This window comes from Gymnoscopelus microlampas, assembly GCF_963454915.1.
Source record: "Gymnoscopelus microlampas genome assembly, chromosome: 19".
Classification (NCBI taxonomy): Eukaryota; Metazoa; Chordata; class Actinopteri; order Myctophiformes; family Myctophidae; genus Gymnoscopelus; species Gymnoscopelus microlampas.
This window is the reverse complement of record NC_139956.1, coordinates 27,218,302-27,239,825: the sequence shown is the minus strand read 5'-3', so window position 1 is coordinate 27,239,825 and position 21,524 is coordinate 27,218,302. Positions and strand designations below refer to the sequence as shown.

General features: G+C 41.1%; 1 protein-coding gene across 2 annotated transcripts in view; it reads right to left on the bottom strand.

Moving 5' to 3' along the window:
- Window positions 1-2,024: 2,024 nt before the first annotated feature.
- The window catches only part of LOC311034998 (myosin-IIIb), a 34,658-nt gene continuing 15,158 nt past the window's right edge, over window positions 2,025-21,524 (bottom strand). The window contains exons 9-30 of one of the 2 annotated variants that reach the window (XM_084043051.1): window positions 18,181-18,289; window positions 17,803-17,919; window positions 17,553-17,653; window positions 17,028-17,114; window positions 16,813-16,878; window positions 15,688-15,801; window positions 15,423-15,534; window positions 14,633-14,676; window positions 14,137-14,202; window positions 13,134-13,253; window positions 10,338-10,423; window positions 10,169-10,216; window positions 9,993-10,040; window positions 9,784-9,875; window positions 7,818-7,988; window positions 7,213-7,334; window positions 6,510-6,703; window positions 4,830-4,919; window positions 4,548-4,713; window positions 3,572-3,994; window positions 2,829-2,894; window positions 2,025-2,278 (exon numbers count right to left, since the gene is read on the bottom strand). In XM_084043051.1, coding sequence (XP_083899177.1) covers window positions 2,856-2,894; window positions 3,572-3,994; window positions 4,548-4,713; window positions 4,830-4,919; window positions 6,510-6,703; window positions 7,213-7,334; window positions 7,818-7,988; window positions 9,784-9,875; window positions 9,993-10,040; window positions 10,169-10,216; window positions 10,338-10,423; window positions 13,134-13,253; window positions 14,137-14,202; window positions 14,633-14,676; window positions 15,423-15,534; window positions 15,688-15,801; window positions 16,813-16,878; window positions 17,028-17,114; window positions 17,553-17,653; window positions 17,803-17,919; window positions 18,181-18,289 — 2,415 coding nt within the window. In that variant the 3' untranslated portion in view covers window positions 2,025-2,278; window positions 2,829-2,855. The remainder of the gene's footprint in view (window positions 2,279-2,828; window positions 2,895-3,571; window positions 3,995-4,547; window positions 4,714-4,829; window positions 4,920-6,509; window positions 6,704-7,212; window positions 7,335-7,817; window positions 7,989-9,783; window positions 9,876-9,992; window positions 10,041-10,168; window positions 10,217-10,337; window positions 10,424-13,133; window positions 13,254-14,136; window positions 14,203-14,632; window positions 14,677-15,422; window positions 15,535-15,687; window positions 15,802-16,812; window positions 16,879-17,027; window positions 17,115-17,552; window positions 17,654-17,802; window positions 17,920-18,180; window positions 18,290-21,524) is intronic. The other variant, XM_084043052.1, reaches the window with a different exon arrangement.

Here is a 21,524-nt window from a genome sequence, read left to right as displayed (position 1 = left end):
AGAGAGACTCAGTCAGGAACTCAGTGGACTGGACCAACATCTGATTCCTTATCACAAACACACACAGTGTTTGTGATTGAGTTGAGTGTGTGCGGATATATGCATGCACACATTTGCAAGTGATAAGCTTTAAAAAGTCCTGTTTTAACAATATTCTACTATTTCAAATGTTCAAGGATATTTAAATCACGTTTAAAGATGAATATATAAAGTAACATTGTTTCATGTGCCTAGCTATATCACTTTCTTATGTAAAACAGTCATGTTATCTATCATTGTACAATTTAAATGTTCTTTGGTCAAATAATACTTTGACTTTTTAATCTAAATTACTTAAATCCACCCCAATCAAGATTTCCAATGAAAACGTTTACTGGTAGAAACCGATCTCCAGGTTTATTTGAGCATAACAAGTCTGGTTTAAAAGACTCCAGTTAAAGATCAGGAAGGAATGGAATATACAGTAAAGGAATTCCAGACCAACAAGCAAAAGGGAAAGATATTGAACAACAAAAACATTAGATTGCGGCATCTTTTTGACCAGGTGACAACTGTACATTGTGTAAATAGAAGTAAAAGAGTTTTTGCCCCAAAATCTTACATCTGACTTTCTGATTTATGCAGATAAATACTTGCATGGATCCTTTGTGCGTGTGTCCATTATTATAATTTTTTCTTTATCTCAGCATGATTTTGAAGGATAACTATAAAGGTAAAATTGGCCTGATCTTTGAAGGCTATACTCATGGTAAAATAGGAAGCAGGGTTTATGTTTTATGAATGCAAAATTCATCTTATAAACCTGCAAGACCTGATATATGCAACTCAAGTGACTGTTCTACTTTATTTGCAGATGATTCAACTGTTCATTTTGCACCAAACAGCTTACTTGAGTTAAGAGACACTTCAATCAGAACTGCAACTATTACTTGACTGGATGTGTGAGAATAGACTTGTTTTGAATGATGGCTCAGAATAAAGCTGCAAGGCTTGCGCTGCACTGTCCATTTGGTGTGAGGCAGATTACTGAGAGATTGCATGCCAGTCTCTCATGGCTCAGAGTAGAGGAGAGGTCGGCATGCAATTTAGTGGGTTTCTTTAGGAATATTTGTCATAGTAAACAACCAGTTTGTCTGTACTCTACTCACAAATACATTATGTGATAGATCATCATAGTCACACTACCAGGCAGGCTACTAGGGGTCACATAGTTAAACAAAAACCCAGAACAAATGCAGTATGCAGATCTGTAATGTATACTGTAGGGCAATTACAATATGGAACACATTACCAGCTATGATCACTGAAGCAACCGGTAAGGCAAGTTTTAAGAAACTCCTTAAAAGCCACATGCTCAATAACCCTAAAACTTGATGGATTGTCATGCTTAGTTTTATTTTTTTACTTGACTTTAATTTCTTGAAATGTTTTTAGTATAACTGTACTTGTTTTTATTGTGTTATTATATGTGATGTATTTTTAAATTTTTGGTGTGCACCCCAGGACGAGTAGCTAGTACTTCGATGGCAGCTACTGGGGATCCGAATGAATAAAGAATAGTCAGGTCTGTTTGAATTGTCTACAGCAGGGATTCCCAAACTCTGGTGCGTGCACACCCTGTGGTGCGCAAGCGCCCTCTAGGGGGTGCATGACATGAAAAGGCTAATGGTGGTGATATGGTATTATTTTTAATATATGAACATATATGGCAATATATGGCAAGTGTATGCAGAATATATGTTGCATATATGCCATATTACATATATGTCTCATATATATTAGACATATCCTATATATCCACGTACAGTATATGGATATATGTAGAGACATATGCTGGCGGCCAATTTCGAAAATGTCGTCACATATATGATATATATATTTCCTTTCTGTGTGTGTGGGGGGGGTGTGTCAGCTAGGTCGGGAGGTAATTGGGTGCACGGACAAAAAGGTTTGGGAACCACTGGTCTACGGCTCTGCTTTTTATGGTGCCCAAAATAAAATTTAAAAAAGACCAGACATTTACAAACAATGAAAACATATTTATTCAATACACCACTGAATGGGAAATCACTGTGCATAAGTTACATGTAAATAAATGTAAATAAACAAAATAAAATTAAAATAAACTTAAACATCCTTAAGTTAAATACTAGAGACTAGAGACTTCTAGTTGAAACTTGACCACACATTTGGAACCAACTTTTTCTTTCAGATCACTCAGATATGCAGCATAATAAATATAGCAGCTCTGGAGGAAGTCTTTCCTTTGGTTTAAAATCTGAAATAAAACAACATAAAATACAATAAATTAAAGCAGTGGTTCTCAAACCTTTTCATGCCAAAACCCCCAAATTGATAAATATTTAGCTGCAGACCCCCAGCTGAAAATATTTTGTGCCGGGGACCCCCAGAAGAGAAGATCTATGTAAAAGAAAATGTATAAAAAATGTCCAAACATTATCAATATTTTTCAAAACGTAAAAAAAAAAGCACATGTACAAGCTTGCAGTGCGGCTCGAAGTGACGCACTGTGAGCTTGTAGATCTGCTATTTTTGAATATAGCCAACGTATACATGGATAAAGTGGTTAAAATGACTGTGATGCTGTATTAACACATTATGCTGGGGACCCCTTGGAACCCCCCCCCCCCCCCAGATGTTGTACATCTGCTAAAATAGCAGATGTACAACAAGATGAGTTGTGAGCTAGAAGCTATTTCCGCATGCCACAGTAGTACAACGTATAACATAGGGCTTAAGTGGTTTTACTAGACACACAAATTAATCCACAACACAAAAATGGAGACGTACTGTAGTGCATCACCTACCTCTCTTCACAAATGTTTGGGAGAACATCAAGACACATGGGATTGGTTCTGGCTGTCAGAGAAGTGCTGCTTAGCGAAAACAGAAAGAAGATAATTGAAGATAAAACATTGTGAAAAGAGCTGGCTTTAAACAAATGATGTTCTGACACATTAAAGCTGAGCTAAGATGCCCCTGTCAGAGAGAGGGCAGAGCTTTTGTTTTGGTAGTGGCTCCTGAACCGGCAGTACCAAACCCATAATGCAATCCACAATGGAAACAACCCATCTGGGCTTTTTGTGTTATCCTTTTAGCATTATTGTATAGCTGTACCTCTGAACTTTTTGCAAACTGTTGATAAAGTATTAAATCAAAATGAACAGCTGTAATAGAGCGGAACCTTTTCTTTCTTTTCTTTTTTTGGGGGATGACATGCAGCAAAGTACCTCAGGTCAGATTCCAAACTATAGCCTGTATGTGGTATGCACTTTTGCGAAGTGAGCCACTACTGTAAATCTTCAACTTCACATCTCTAACCTACTGTCTAAACACAACCATTATTGGTTAAAAACGGGTTGTGTTTAGACATTAGAATATGAAAGGTGGGTTAGTGTGGTTAATGTCAGGCAGGATCTGGGATGATGGTTAGCCAATGAGATGTCTGGTCTGCATACCGGTTCAGAAGCCACAAGCCTTTTTCTTTTTTGAATACTGCTTTTGATCACCACAACCCCGTTGTTCCCCTTTCAACCAGCACCATTCTAACCTGTTGGATCTGTCGAATCTCCCTCATGGCCAGGCGTATGGAGGGGTACAACCTGGGGAACGGCCTTCTGTTATCCTTTTCTCCATCATCATCCTCATCATCCTCCTCCTCCCCTCCACTGCCTCCATGCCGGGGTGTTCCTTCCCACCCGCTGCCTCCGAACTCAAACTTCTGTCTGCGGTCAGAGACCCTGCGAAGAACCGGCGGCCTCTTGTCTTCCACACCCGAGTTTTGTCCCGGAGGAAGAAACAGTCTCTGCAGCTCCAAGCGGACCTTGTCGAGGCCAGATTCCACCCTCTCCTCCTTGTCCTCCTCCTCTTCCTCCTCGTCCTCCTCCTCTCCACACCCAAGCCCTTCACGACCGCGGGCGGCCGGGTGGCGGAGCCCCTTGAGCTCCTCATAGTCCGTTTCCCTGTCACATGTCTGGAAGTAAAGCAGACCGTCACTCAACCGCCGCTAGTGTGGCATTTGCCGCAAAGCAAAATAAATGTCATGAGTGATGAAACCACATTACTAAAAGAAGCCAAATGATTTAGAGTAAACTTGGGAAGATTTTCTTTTCATACTGAATGTACAACTTTTGTTGTACATACTTATTTTTTGCAGAGATCATGGGTATACAGTATGTGCAATACAGTAGGTACGATGGAAGTACCCATCACTAATCGGATGATTTATAGCTTTCATACAATGGAATGGATACCATTGTGTACTGACAGAAGGGTTTATCAAAGCCGCAGACATTATAAAATTATAAAAATGTGAGAAAACCAGAACAACTACTTCCTGGTTGCACATGGCATACGCATAAAGAACAGAACAATTACAGTGGAGTAAGTAATTTAGATGCCGTGGGCCTTGAATACATTCAGGAACCAATATTATCAAACAAAACCCTATTCCTCTTTTAGAAGTGGTTCTTTTGTTTTTGTGACTGAGCCAGTGGTTGGGAAACAACTGTTGCTTGGACGCTCACCTGTCCACAGGGAGTGGTGAGTAGCTCCATGAAAGGCTTGAGCCCTGTTCTCATGTGGTACTCCACCAGGTCGGGTAGGGCACGATGGGCTTTGTCTTCCCCCAAGATCACGTATTTCCCGTTGGACTGCATCTCAATCATGTAGTGTCGACAGCGGTCCTCACCCCTGACAGCAAAGCAGAGATGTTGTTGGGATTTAGCTGCGCCTTAAACTTACAGCATCACAGCAGCCGTAATCACAGCAAAGAATGTAATCTCAGTAATTACTGCAAATTATCATACCTGTATGACAGTGTGTATCCCTCCCGACTCTGACCCACTCTGATCAGGAAACACCCAATGGGTTTGTCTCGTAGAAGATCCTCTGCTTGTCTGAAAGGACAGATACAGATAAGTCATCTACCAATATCACTGGTTTTGTTAGGAACAACATTGGTCGAATCTCTTGGTGGTGTTTCCGCCGTAATCTCAAGACTCACCTCTTCACTTTACTCTCATTGTACTCCTTCCTGCCACCTTCTGCCTCGAATGATGCTAGCGACTGACCAAGATATGGCTACCATGCAGACATATCTTGGTAATTTGTGCTCGTGGTTTTCTTGCTTACGCTTGTTTTTCTTGACCACAATGTTAAGAATGTAATTTAGATGTTTAGCATGTTATTTAAACAGATGCTAGGTTCATTGTTCAATTTACAGATTATTAGTTTGATAGTATATCGTTTGACTGATGCTAAGTTCTTGGTTTACCTACTGTATGATCCTAGTTTCCTGAGGCACTACACTGTCTTTCCACATTCTGTGTACAGTGATGTGATTACGTTACTTATTGTAAGTCGCTCTGGATAAGAGCGTCTGCTAAATGCCTACATTTGTAAACTGTAAATTGTATGAAAATTCAGGTAATTAGCTTTACCCAGCAAGCACAATGACGTCATGATGACGTTATGATGACGCCCGGTCATCACCCCGGTGACGTTCAGGACTAGGCCAGATCACAGCCCATATGGGGATGATCTTTACGTCATTTACAGGACGTCATCACCGGGTCATCATATGGACATTTGAACAGCAATTTTGGGTGATGAGAATGTGTTTAGATGACGTCCTGGAAGTGACGTTTTTGTGGTCAGGATTAATTTTGGTTGAAATCAGGTGATATTCTGGGCCAGATCTGACTTGTCTTGGTTTGACTTGATCTAGCCCCAATCGAGACGTCACTGATTGGTCCGGGTCCTGACTGTGCTTGCTGGGTAGCTTTCTTAACAACTTAAACATCAGTAATGCCTATATCGTTCTATTAATGGCCTTAATTGTGTTTTGATGTTTTGCTCAAAAAGGTAAACCTGTAATGTATAAGAGACCTAGTGCATGCACATCCACGTGTCCAGATGCAGGACAAACAGAAGATCAACATAAAGAAAACAATAAACTCCACACACTGGTAAGCGGTAAGTATTGTATGCTCCCCCGGTTATTGCAAATGACGTTTCGGTCATGCCTGGATCATTCCTGGAGAAGATCCAGATGTGATCGAAATGTTGAATTTGCAATAAACAGAGGGAGCTTATTACCAGTTTGTGGACTTTAAATTTTCTGTATGTCAAACTTGTAATGCAGTCAGGAAATCAGACCTCCCAACATAAAACCACACAGAGCAACATGTAGTAGGACAACATATTTTAAAATAAATACTAAAGCCATCTTAACCACTTAAACCCTATTAGTTGACCGGGGTCCCCCAGGGCTCTATACTTGGTCCGCTCCTTTTCCCCCCCTCTATAACAAATCTCTTGGGCAAAAATATCTGATCTACCAGCTCACAACAACGCGTCACGTTGGGAGCTTGTAGATCTGCTATTTCTAGCAGATCTATCCAGGGACACTAGGTTAAAAACATTCTTCATGATGTAGCCTGAATAATGAGCCTGTTGTCTCATATCCATGCCTCCATTTCTCTCACCTGCGGGGAATCATGCCATGGAACCAGCATGGGAAGGCTCCGTTGCGGGCCACCTTCCGTGCCTGCGTCTCCTTGAACCAACGGATGGTGTTCCCCCTCTTCATCCTCCTTCTGGCTCGCTCCTTCTCTCCTTCAGAACCCACCAGCCCCTGTAGGTGAGTGTCCAGCTCCAAGTCATTGTCAAACGGCATGGCCTGGAGTGAGTGAATGAATGAATGCACAGAGAGAGAGAGAGAGAGAGAGAGAGAGAGAGAGAGGTGTACAGTATATATTAGAATAATAATTAAGATAACATTCTCTTGAAAGACAGCAAATGAAGGTACAGTATAGGCGGGATCTTATTTTATAGCTTAGACTAGCATTAGGGACTCAATAGTTGCAGTTGAAATTATGTTTTCTTCTGTCTATTCTGTGCTGAAAAAAGCTTAATAAACCTAACCTAACGTTTAAAAAAGAATTGGTTGCAGTATCTATTTTTATTATTTTTTGTCTCCGAGTCTAAAGAGGGGTAATGACACTCAACACAGGTCTCCATCCTGAACTGAACCGGGGATGTTTTTTCGATTACATGATCACAACCATTGTGTGTTTATATTTACTTTAGTTTTTTTTCCATATTAGACAATAAATATGATGAAATAGTTTTAGGAAAAACAAACAATATAATGACATTTAGGGAAAAGGCCCAGATTTTTAGACCCACTTCAAACATCTTGCTACGCGGCCGTGGCACAGGCTTGATGTCGCCCACCGCAGTGAAGACAGAGCGCGGCCTGGGCTGAGGCTTCCTCCTTCTGGGTTGAGGCACTGGGGGGCACACTGGCACTGGGGGGGAAATAAGAGTTAGAAATAATGAGATAAAAAAATCATTCATCACATAAATAACATCATTCATCTTTAACTTTTCAAGGTATTGAAATGTAATATTATTGTATGTGTTAAAATGGGTTGAACATTTTCTTTTACAATATTTTGTGTTGAAATGGGTCCATTATTACTATGCAAGTAAACCTTATTTATATAGCATCTTTCAAAACATAGTTACAAGGTGCTGACATAGTCTCTATGAGTTGAATTGACACTTTTTTGACATTTTGCTAGTGTCAAGTTTGAGGCTTTTGTTCCTTTCTTAAATGCAGCTTAATCTGCATCCTATCCTATTCCTACTGTAAGCAATACATTTCCCCTTGAAAATGAGTTGGATGAATAAGGTTCCATCTTATTTCTCTCATCGAGTCCACTAGGAATGGGCAGTGTCACAAACGCTGCACAGTATGCAGGCCTATACAGTAACTTCCATCTGCTCACTTTGGTTCTCCTGCTCTTCATCCTCATGAATACTCATTTCCTCTTCCTCCTCCTCCATCTCTTTTCTCCTCCTCTCCTCCTCTTCCTCCCTCTCCCTCTGGGCCTGCGCCTTTCTCCGCACCTCCGCCTGCAAGGCCAGGTACTTCCTCCTGTAGCACAAAGCGCGGTAATCTGCAAACAGAGAACAAAACACTTCTTATATAAAACCGTGACACCTGGAATATTTTCTAACCGTCATTTTAACAGCCTACTGAGTAGTTCAACGTGTCAGATTCCCAGGACATTGTCTACTATTCAAAAGGCCTCAATTATAACCGAAAGATGAGTGGTGAATGATACAGGATACACCATGTGTCCTGTACACAAATTCACACAAGCTCGAGTCTGTCTTCCAGGCCTCGAATTTCGTAATTTTAGGGGCACTTTGCCTTTGTCCATTTTTTGAGGGCACAAAGGCCAAATGCTAGGGCAGGAAGGCCATCAAATAAAACAAGACTTTAGTCCATTGAAATAATTAATTGAATTTAAGGGTTAAGGATGATTTTAAATGTAATATGTAGACTATCTGCAGTGAACTATCTAAATGATGGTATCCATGCTCAGCCCTGCACCAATGAAAATTACTGGATTGGTTTAAAGAGGGGGACTCAGGGGATAGAATTCAGAATCTCAACAAAAGACACTGGTGTCTACATGACAAGAAAGAGACACTGGGTGTCTACATAATGACAAGAAAGAGACAGAGGAGAAAGTGGTACAGTCAGCTGGGGCATGAAGGCCACTGTGGCCTCAGGGCATGCCATTTTTTTTAGGGGCACAAGGCCAAACTGAGGGGCAACGACGACCATGGCCTTCGTGGACTCCCTGAATTTCCTGGCCTGCTGTAGTCAATCGAGCTCGGAAAATTGGCAGTCCTGCCTTGGTCTTCTGGCTCAGACAGAGTGGGCTGTGGGATAGCCTCAACCGCAACGCATGTCATTCTCTCCATGGGAGACAGTGAGTTACGCCAAACTAAACACAAAAATCTGGCAGTTCATGCTCAAGCACGCTTGTTATTCCATCACCCCCTTTACTTTACATGTTGCTGTTCCACTGAAATAAGTGTATCTTACACACACACACTGAATTTAAAAGCAGGCCTTAATGACCCTGAAAAGACCTCTTTTTCAGATTTATTGTTTGGCATTGTATGCTTTATGTAAGATACAGTAGGTCAGTAAGTGTAGAGAGACAAGAAATCAAGGGCAGAGAGAGCAGAGATATGTGAGACAAGATCACACGCCCGGATCCTCACTACATACTGTATGACTAGTTGGATATTACATGCAGGCAGAGACAGTGGATGAAGGTAAGGATTTACAGTCATTTAGAAATGGTCAGGAAAATAAATAAAATGGTCATGGTCCTGCATCGCATGGTCATGAAAATTTGTTAAGATTTTCTGCAACTTGTTTAACATTTTTGACTACAGAGAAGGCCTCGCACCCCCCTTGTGATCTGTGGCAATTGGCATCCCCCAAGGGGGATCCAGACCCCAGGTAGGGAAACTAGTCAACTAATTTAGTGGGCTCTTGGTGGACTGCAAGTTTTGTAGTACTAAGTACTCTAATTTTCCTGCACATTAGTGTAACTTAAAAATACTCACGGGTCCCTTAACCCTACACATAATGGCCAAATAATGATGACCCCATAAAGTATCAGGGACAAAGCTGTAAAATAGCTTTAAACAACGCCCTAAGATTGGGAGGTTGTGGTTCGATTCCCCGGGCCAGGTCATGCCAAAGACTATCAAAATGAGGCCCCATGACTCCCTGCTTGACGCAGCATCAAGGGCTGGGGGTAAGTCCCTGTGACATACTAGCGTCTTGTGCAGGGGGTGCACTTGTACATCAAGCCGCCTCACGCTACAGAAACGGGAGGTAGGCTCCCTCTATGTTGTATGTACAGTATTGTTGGTGGTTCTTACTCTTCTGAATGATTATAGCTGCTTTGGCCAGCTTTTCCAGCAGCGAAGCAAATTCTTCTTGGTGCCAGTACTTAAAGAAGAGACGCGTTGACCTACAACAGCAAACAAAACAAAATTGTTATGCTTCCTTTCATACATAAAAAAAGGCCGCAATGCCTCATCTGTAGTCAATATTGAGGACTGAATGCAACTGACAAAGGCAAACTTACCCAGATTTCCAGCCATGGATTTCAGTCTTGTTCAAAATGGACATACAACTATGTATAAAAAAAGAAGAAATTAATTCACATTAGGGCTCCTCTAGGGAGGTAGGTCTAAGGTCCCCATCTAAAAGACATTTTTCTCATGTAAAGTCTCATTTAGAGATATTAAAAACAAACCATACCTTTCCTTGTTTACTGGTAAACCTGGCTTTATAAGCAGTATGTTGTACCTGAAAACAGAAGGCGTGTAATACAGTACAGAAATAACTATCCACATAAGACACACATTAATAGGTGTAAAAGGAAACTGTGAGGTCCATATAACCGTGCTAGGTTTGTTTCCAGACGTACCTTTGGGCAAACTCCTTGAAAGAAGGTCTCCAAGAGAAACCATCTCTTCGAATCCTGATGGTCTCCAGAAGGCCGTTGTATCTCAGCTGGAGATAATAAAAGTATGCCTCGTAAAAATGATATACTTGTATGACCGGCTCTTTTGTGTTCCTGCAATTAATGCTGAGGCTCATTTCAATTTCAATCATCTTGATTTTCAGCTGCTCTGGAGTTTCATCTGATTTGAAGAAAAACGGCTTCAAAGATTCATTTCAGAAATTACCCTAACCCTTAGACTTGCATCATTTGTGTTTGTCTGCCCTAGATGCAGTTGCCCCCCTCAAAATAAAAAATAAGTGTGCTGGTGCTGTCAACGCATCCCCGTGGATAAACGAGGACATTCGCAGATTAAAAAGAGAATGTAGAAAGATAGAGCGACGGTGGAAAAAGACTAAGGAGACAGTTCACTTCACCCTCATGAAGGAACTTCTGTCTGCTTTTAATCACAAAGTTGAGGATGCAAGAGCTGCTTACTTCTCTAATCTGATTAACATTAATAAGAATAGGCCAAAAGCTCTTTTTGCTGTAGTAAACACTCTGGTAAACCCTGCTCCCCCCCCAGTTCCTATCTTCTCAAATGATGACTGCGATCAATTTCTATCATTTTTCCTTGCCAAAGTGGACAATATTAGATCTAAGATAACACCGCCCTGTATCACCATAGCTGACCATCCGCCCCCAGTGCCGTCATTGTCCCAGTTTAACACGATCTCCTTAGAGGATCTCTCACCAATTGTGTCACATATGAATCCCTCCTCTAGCCCTGTTGACACCATTCCTACTGCCCTGTTAAAAGATGTTTTTAACTGTCTAAATCCTTACATTCTGTCAATCATCAATAGCTCCTTATCCTCTGGGTGTGTGCCCGATCACTTTAAACACGCAAGTATCCAACCACTCTTAAAAAAACCAAGCCTTGATCCACAAGTTCACAGTAATTATAGGCCAATCTCCAAACTCCCTTTCATCTCAAAAATCTTAGAAAAAGTTGTCTGCAATCAACTTCTACAGTTCCTTAATCAGAACAATACATTTGATAAGTTTCAGTCCGGCTTCCGCCAGAAGCACAGCACTGAAACTGCACTACTTAAAGTCTCTAGTGACATCCTTATGAGAGCCGATGTCGGTGAGTGCTCAGTGCTGCTGCTGCTTGACTTGAGCGCAGCGTTCGACACGATAGACCATTCCATCCTCCTTAATAGGCTCCAACAGTGGGCGGGACTAACCGGGTCGGCCCTGACATGGTTATCCTCCTATCTGACTGGGAGAAGTGTGGCTGTCGCTTGTGACAATTATGTCTCCTCCTCAGCTCCCCTGACCTGTGGGGTCCCCCAGGGCTCCATACTTGGTCCAATTCTATTCTCCCTCTACATGCTCCCCCTTGGCACTCTTATTAACAGCTTCGAAGGAATATCATATCATTGTTATGCTGATGATACACAAATATATCTCTCATTTAAGCAAACTGATCTCACTAAACTCACAGTCTTGCATGACTGTTTAACTGGTATCAACAATTGGATGGCACAAAACTTTTTACAACTCAACCCTGATAAAACCGAAATCCTCATCATAGGCCCTGAGATTAGCTCAAATGCAATTCGTCTGTCCCTTGGTCCCCTGGCAACTAATGTCAAACAGTCTGCAAAGAACCTAGGTGTCTTCTTTGACAATCAAATGAACTTTGATTTCCATATTAAAAAGGTTACCCAGTCATGCTTCTACCATCTACGCAATATCGCAAAAATAAAATCAATGCTCACTTCTCAAGACCTGGAAAAAATCATGCACGCTTTTGTTTCCTCCCGTCTCGACTATTGTAACGGACTCTATACCACCCTGAGCCGTTCATCATTATCCCGACTTCAACTAGTTCAGAATACGGCAGCCAGAATCCTCACAAACACCAACCGCAGAGCACACATAACCCCGGTACTAGCCGCACTGCACTGGCTACCAATTAGGTCCAGAATAGATTTTAAAATTATCTTAACCACTTATAAAGCATTACACGGACTGGCCCCATCTTATATTTCGGACCTACTGCCCCCTAAGGACAATATGAGATCCCTCAGGTCTTCTGACAAAGGCCTTCTCAAAATACCTAAGTCCAACCTCAAAACAAAGGGTGACCGGGCTTTTGCAGTGGCCGCTCCCACACTGTGGAACGCCCTACCATTGGCCCTAAAAAATGCAGAGTCTGTTGAAGGTTTTAAGAGGATGTTAAAAACACATTTGTTCCGTAAGCATTTTTACCCATGAAGTTCTACCTGACTTTCATGGACAAATTGCTTTGTTTTAATCATTGTTGTATTGTTTTATTACTCTATTTATATACCTTTATACTCTGTTGTTATCGTGTTAATTTTGTTTAATCATGCTCCATTGTACAGCACTTTGTAACCTTGTTTTGAAATGTGCTTTATAAATAAAATTTACTTACTTACTTACATAAACGTTATATATGCCATTTTCGCTCTACACCAAATATATTCACCAACAATCGAAGATCTAAAAGCTATTTTTTGCCAAATGTTCGCCCCCAAATAGAGATGCTGGGGTACAAGTGGTTAAAACAGATCCAGGGCAAAAAATATTCTTCCCAATTCAGATTTGAAATGCAGATGTTTAGTTCACGACTGTAGAGTGACATGCTAGCAGAGAATTCCATTTAAGCATTCCTCCTGCCACTGTACCACTCCCTATGTGAACATAATGATAGTTCAGTGAGTACATTAATGAGAAGGTTCCATTCACCTGTTCCATGACCACTTTGCTGTCCAACTGGTCTGGCAGCTTGTTGCCATTTGGTTTGATACAGCGAACAAAGTGAGGACTGGAAGCAAACATCTTTTCCATCAGGATGGCTAGGGATTGCTTGGACAAAACAGAAAGAAGGAGTTAGTTACAGTACGTGCCAATTGCCAATTATCTCCACATGTGTCCCTGTCACTGCTAACCCCTACATTTGGTCATGTGGGAGGATGAGCATGTGTCTCCTCCAATGCATATGCTGCTTCTTTTCACCTGACAGTGAGGGGTTTCACCGGGAGAATGTAAACACATGTGTAGGAACACTATCTGACCTAGTTCCTCTCCCTGCTGAACAGGCGCCTTGACCAACCTGTAGGAGTCGCTATAGTACATCAATTCTGGCCAACACGGCCAATTGTGTTTAGTTGGAGCGCCCAGCCATGCCAGATGCTCCAACGATTCAAACAGTGCTGCCATGTTCACTTATTATAAGAGACTTTGGGCTTGTTTTTCTCAGAAGTCACTTGTAAATATCGGTAATTGCGGGTTGCGTTTTTGTTGGGCTCGTTTCCAAAGTGTAGTTGCTTATTTAGGCTTGTTTCCAAATGTTGTTTAAAGCAGTGCAGTTCTCAAATATTTTCATGTCATGGAAACCCCCCAAATTAATATGTATTTTGTGACCCCTGTACCAGATTTGTATTGTTAAAATGTTCAAAATGTGTCCAATTTTTTTATGATTTCTTTTTGGAAAATAGCAGATCTATAAGCGTACAACTCGTCATATCGTGATACGTTGTGAGCTTGTAGATCGGCTATTTTCTAATATCCGATGCTGATGTGGCCTAGTCGGCTTGTTTTCATAGACCTAGTTGCTAATTTCTCTTGCAACACTGGATTCAAACCCCTAGTCTCTTAAGCTTTTAGAACAGAATGTCCTCCCACATACACTCGCTATGCAAGGATATAAGAAAATGTGTTGGATGTGTATGAATTATACTATAAATACCTTAAACTGAGCTCCTACAGAATGTTTTCTGGTTGAGTTGAAGTTGTCATCTGACCTCTGGATTGCCTGAAACATAAAATATATATATATATAGATTTAATTATGTTTTATGCTTTACGAAGGGAGAGTGTATTGTAGAGTCAGGCAACTTATGGCACAGAGAGATGACACATGACAGGAGTCGGATTCTTGGCTTCCTGTGAGTGACACGCAATAGGTAATAGTATGTAGTTAGTGCAATAACTGACTACTGTTCATTATTAATTGTACAGTACATAAATTGCACCCACTGGTGATTCAATACTCCTTTTTGCCGCTAGGCTAGACCCTAGTGGTCTGGAGTTGTTTCTGGATGGCCACCCCAGAATGTTATTGCATACATTGATTGTACAATATGAGCAGGTTGAGTTTAACTGCTGATTTCATACTGTATCTATGCTGTACCACATGAAATAGAATCTCCAATCTCACCAGACTGTTTAAGTGTTTACCGTACCTTGGCTTTTCTTGGCATCAGGGTTCCAGTCCTGGAGATGGTAGCTGAAAAATACAGATTCAATTACTGAAAAATAAATAAATACATATATTTAATAGGGGTGTGCCGATATATCGTCCCGCGATATATCGCGATACGTTTTCGTGACGATATGTATCGTTTTGGGGGAAAAAATATTGTTTTGAATTTTTTTTTTTTTTTTTACAATAATAATCAGGCATGCAAACAGCCCCAAGGTGAAAAGGGTGACAACATGTTATTTTGTTGGGTCAGTTGTCACACTATTGCCCTATTTGGATTCAAAACGGCTATTGTAGCTGAAAAGCTAGTCTGAATAATGCAAAACAGAAATATTTGTTTGCATTTGCTTCCCCCCCCCCCTATATATTTTCATAATAAAAAAAAGTGCCATATATCGTGTCGTATCGATATCGTATCGATGTCGTGAGCCCAATATCGTATCGTATCGTTTCATGAAATTAGTGTATCGACACACCCCTAATATTTAAGAATAAAACAATACAAAGTTAACTACTTCTGCCACTACAAACATAGCAGTGTTACAAGCTACAGCATTGCATAAAAATGCTATAACACTCAATAAACCTACTACAAGTAAACTGTGTGTCATGTATCTAAATAACATACCTTTAATCTATCGAAATGCAGCAAATACTACTTTACAGTTTCAAAGAACAACTACAACCAACCCGTCCTAGCGATCACAAGAAGAAGAAGAAGAAATGTAACACTTATATAGCGTATGATCGAATGCTACTCGACCTCTCACCTGCGAAGAGGACACTGAGCAGAGGGGTGACGCTGTTGATGAAGAGATCTCGGATGCTTGCTGGGATGGTGTCTCTGTTCTTCTCCAGGAATCCCCCTCCATTATACTGCACCTGAGGAATTCAATTCAAACTTTAACTTCAACATGTGTAAACATGAAAGCATTTAACTTGAGGCAATACGTTTTCCATAACTCAGTGTTCCAGAGACTATACACAGAGATTAAAAGGTTGATACCATGGTGCCAGATGAGAAGAGACTCTTACCTTCCCTGCATAGTGGATCACAGTAAACAGAGGGCTGTGGCTCCGTACCAACTCATAGTGGGGGCTGGTCTTGAACTTGTTGTTCAACTTGTCCACAAAGTTTCTGTCTGATGCCTATAAGACAAACAGGGGAAACACAATACATGAGGTGCTACAGATCTGGAGACCAGTGTGTTGCTTCCAGCCTGTGAATACTAACAATAATGTATCACTTATGAATTGAGAGTCCATGGTGTCACGGAAATCAGTATAGGGTTCATCATGCAATCGGCCTATTAGATTATGAGTTAACTTGTGTGCAAAGGTGACCTTTTGGCCTGAGGGTGGCGCTAGAGGAAAGGCCATGGGGTCACCAAAATAAGTAGGGTTCATCCTTGCTGAACGCATTCAGTTTCATGACAATGTGCCCATCAGATTCTGAGATGTCATGAAAGCATTGTTAAAGGTATTTCTTAGTTTTTGTCACATTCCTAAGCCATTCATTTGATGACCTACCGGAACCGCTGCCGGTCATCAAATTATTGGCTTAGGAATGCGACAAAAAACAAAAGATATCCATGCATTCAAGTCTCCATGGGGTGATAGGTGAAAAAGTCATTTTGGGGGTGAACTATCCCTTTAATGGTGGCACTAGAGGACTGTCCAACATTGCCGTCCTTATAGCCCAGCTGCTAGCAGGCTACAACCACAACATAACAACACCAAGTCATCTCTGAAATTAAGTATTATCAGATTTGACATATTCAATATCAAGAATATAGGGACGGCCTGGTGCCTCAAACAGTTAATCTGCCGACCACATAAATAACATATCGTCTCTGTCGGGTGGAAACCTCATATGTCCAAATATGTTACTTTTCAGGATTCAAATGCGACACGTTTTGAACTGTAGATCTGGTACTTTTGATGCTTTTGTGTGGCGCTGTAGTATGATCAAGTAGGGCGTACATTTTTTTAAATACACAACAAGTTAGAATATGGAGAGAAGAGATTTCAGCCCGACAACAGCGATATCCCAGGTTTGATTCCTGCCTCAGGACCTGTGTTACATGTCATCACTAATTTCCTGTGAAGAGCAAAAGGAAGCTCAAAGGCTTAAATAAAATGAGCGTAGAGGTCCCATACCTGAGGAAAGGCACTCTGCTCATCCAGAAGAGACAGGATGCCAATAGGTTTTGTAAGAAAGAGGTCCTAAAACAACAGAAAATGTCACGTCAGGCCAGTGGAATCATTTTAAAACAACACTGTTGGAGATGTCCAGAGTCTAGTCCAGAGTCTATAATATCACCCTTTCTGGACACATCCGTCGGTCAGTCAGAATATAAACAAATAACTCTTACCAGAATAGGTTTGTTATTTGTGAACGAGATAGCCTCCCATTCAATCCCTTCTTCTTTGTATTCATTCTGCTCCATTAGGAAGATGTGCTGCGGATGACGCATACTGGTTCAGCAACAACAAATACCAGTACATACAACCCAAGAAAGAAATATCTTTGACTTGTGTTGGCATAAAAGTATGCTTGATATGAATTTCAGACTAATTCCAGAAATAAAGAAAAATATATACTTTGCAGTTAGAAATAGGTGCATTGGAAATGAACAACAGGGAACCAAAGAAGAGGATCCTGCACGCTGTCTCAAGCTTACAGCCAGAACTTCAATAAGCTACACAGACAGCATTTCTAAACCGTATCTGTGTAGCCTAAACAATTCTTAGGAATTCTTAGGAATATGGCATGACACTCAATTCTGTCACACAGTATAGAGTGTCTGCTTGCAAGTCTCTCTTGCATGACTATACATTCATCTATAAAATGACAGGGTGCTTACTCTTTCAGAAGAACATTTTCTATTCATACATACATGGTTGAAGAAGTACTGCAGCTGTTCATTGGCCAGGTTAATGCAGAGCTGTTCAAATCGATTCACTGCAAAGTTCTCAAAGCCAAAAATGTCAAGGATACCTGGAGTGCAAGAGACAGAACAGCAGTCAACTCACATGCTTCAATTAGGTAAGGAGGAGGGGAAGGTAATGTTAAGTTATTCTTCATTGATCCTTTATTGATTTGTACTGATCCTCGGTTGATGAAAATTAAACTCATTTCACACTCACCAATTTCATTGAGCTCGACGTCAATGTCAACATCAGGTGCCAGGAGTTCATTTACTTTACTGACAATCCAGCCAAATAACCGCCCATACGCCACCTTGGCAATGGAGTCTCTGGCATCTAAGATAAAATAAGGGAATACTGTATTGAATTGATCCATTAAGAGTACATTGGGCCGTATTTAGCCCAAAATCACATGAGACAGAAAAAGAATAAAACAAAACAAACATAAAGAAAGCGGCATCCCGGTTGCTCATGCAGTTACACTGAACATCAGACAGACAATAGAGAATCACCCATCTCTCCACCCTCTCCAATTGATTAGATAAATCACATGAAGATGAACCACTTGTTAGATAAATCACATGAAGATGAACAGACCCTCTGCTTGCTGCTGGTTGTGAAGTCGTCGTATGGCCTCTCCTCTGGTGACGGACACAGTACAGGTAAGACTCCGCAGCAGCTCCTCCTCCTGAACACCAAACTGACCCTGGGAACACACACAAACACACACGTTTATATACTTTATATCCACTCATAACATTCATCCGTATTTGTAACCTTAACCCCCGTCCACGTCATGCATTTCTTTGACCTTTAGGCGTACCCAAACCCTGACCAACCCTAATTATATCCTTAAAGCCTGATTCTTAAACTTGTTTCAAACAGCACTGTTCCTCTCCCTGACTCCACTCTGTTCACCTCCTTGACCAGTGCAGAAGACTATTCCTTTCCAAATTTCCTTTATATCCTATTGTTTATGAAGTGTGGGTATTCCACTCCCATTGTATCATTTCTTTATTGAGACTTGTGACGATACACAGTACAACCCAAAATAGCAGATCTACAGGCTCACAAGGCACTGTGAAGCATTGTGAGATTGTAGATCGTCTATTTTCGGTAGATTGGCTATTTTCAGTGAAGTATAAATCAGGCTTCACCCTGAACCTAAAATAACCCATTGCAGTAGTGTGGACCAGCAGATGTCCCCCTAGGGCGGTTATCTTCATTTTTCAGGGCCTTGTCATCATAAAACTAAAACAACATCTATGGGCGTGTCCAAATGCACATTATTGGCTAAACCCACTGTCAAAAGAAATTGTGTCATTGTTTGGCCAAGCGGAATCTCTGAAGCAACGGGTGATAGCCAGGTTGAGCATGAAACACTTGACATACAAACAAGCTGAAGGAGCAAGGGTGAGTTGCTGTCGTTTTGTCCAAATATAGCCACTATGACCTTTAAAAATGGCTTTCTTTCATGTACATGTGATCTAGAGAAATACGTCTTAACCATCCATTGTCATGAACAATGGGTTTGCATTCTTATCAGGGTGGAACAGATGTGGTTGAGACAACCAGCCTCGCTCCCATTACATTCTTATAGGCACTCGATTGCATAGATGGAGAGGATATAACTCAGCGCTAATGGTCGGATAATTTGCACCAACATGCACCGACAAAAGCATGCGAACCCATGTGTACTGCCGAGTGCCATATATTAAAGCCATATAATGTCGTGGGGCAAGTGAACATTTATTTTTAAAAGGGTTGGAATGAAACTGCTCCAGTCTGGACGATATTGCTGCACAAGACCTGTTCTTGGGCCTGATCTGACAAGCAGGGACATTACCCACAATGCCTTACTCTGTTCAGCCCAGATGGCAAGCATGGCAAGAAGATTACAACTTATCTTTGACTTGTGTTGGTCTTAAAGGAGTAGTTAACCCAAAACAATACTTATATTCAATCAATTACACACCCCATGAAGCCTTGAATTCATGGAGATTTTTTTTGTCGCATTCCTAAGCCTATAATTTGATGACCAGTGTGTCTCCGGTAGGAGATTCTTTGAGTCTCCTACTCAAAGAGTCTCCTATTGACTGATGACCGATAACCGCATTCCTATTGGCTCAGGAATGTGACAAAAACAAAAAAAATCTCCATCAATTCAAGGCTTCATGGGGTGTGTAATTGATAGAAAAGAAGTCCTTTTTTGGGTGAACTACTCCTTTAAGGTATGTTTGATGTTTGAATAAAGAAAAGAACATACTTTGCAGTTATTTAACAAAAAGACTTTAGGGGAAAATAAAAAAAACATTTGGTTAGATCTATAAAAAAAAGGAATAATATTGCACACTTTGAACACAAGTGCGTTGGAAATGAACCATAGGGAACCAAAGAAGAGGATTGTGAACACTGTCTCAAGCTTACAACCAGAACTTTACTAGGCTACACAGACAGCATTTTGAAAGCGTATCTGTAGCCTATCTTTGCTGTTGGGCAGAAACCTCTTCTCTACATATTCTAACTTTTTGTGTTAATGCCCTCCTTGATCATAATACAGCGTCACACATCAAAAGTAGCAAGCTCGAAACGCGTCACGTCACGCTGCGTTTTGAGCTTGTGGATCTGCTACTTTTGCCATTTTTGAATTTGAATCCTGAAAAGTAACAGTTTTGGACTTAATGAGGTTTCCACCCGACAGAGACGCTATATTAAACCCTATATACTTTGTTGACCGAGCTACCCCATTGGTCTATACTTAACTTGGCCCCCTTCTTTTTTCCCTCAACACCAAAATCTTTTTGCTGAAACTAGCCGATCTACAAGCTGAGGTTTTAGATCGGAATGTTTTCACCAAATGGTCGCCTATTGTGACATGCCCAGAATAGGGACTCTATGGTTCATGGTGTTACTGTCCACACTCATATTTTGCTCAAATATGAGTGTATGATAATTCCTTTCATTGATTAACACAGGTAGTGTCAAATTACAACCTGGCCGGAGACTTCTCTAATGTGTCTCGCTCTAAGCCTTCCTAAACAGTAAAATCCAATTTAACTCTTGACAGTGTAAACATGGACTTTGGTCCATCTTTAAGCAGACGGTGTCTAAATAAGTCTGGATTTTTACTGTGTATCATCTCTAGTCTCAATAAAGAAATGATACAATGGGAGTGGTTTACCCTCACTTCATATACAAAGGATATATTGGGGGGGCGAGGCAAATTTGAACTGAGGAACTCTTTTCTGCACAAGGAGGTGAACAGAGTAGAGTCAGGGAGAGGGAAAGGAACAATGCTGCAGAGCTCCTGCACAGTTTCACAAGCCAAAATCTCAATTTGAAGTTGCTGACGTCTGCTAACATGCTCTAGTACACGCACGCACGCACACACACACACACACACACACACACACACACACACACACACACACACACACACACACACACACACACACACACACACACACACACACACACACACACACACACACACACACACACACACACACACACACACACACACACACACACACACACACACACACACACACACACACACAGTTTGATGCACAAAGAGCTGACAGCTACTAGGCTAACATTCCCAACAATTCATTCTGCTCCATCTGCGCCAGACACCAACAAGCCAGAGCACGTTGTTAGTTATTTTAAGATCGCTCACAGCATACACAATACCATAGGCTTATCTTTTCTATTCTTTTGAAACTAAGCAGAGTTATGTTTAACTAACGTTACCTGCTGCATCATAACCAACTGATGGCCAGCTCAGCTGCGGCTATGGTCTGCTTTGTACTGTAGTTTATATATACACAATAGGATGGGCACTGATTCAGAACTGTTATCAAACTAAGTTTGGGGCGTCCCGGGATACGATTTTAAACAGACACCTGCCAGATCATCAGAAATGAGCATTTTCTTTGACA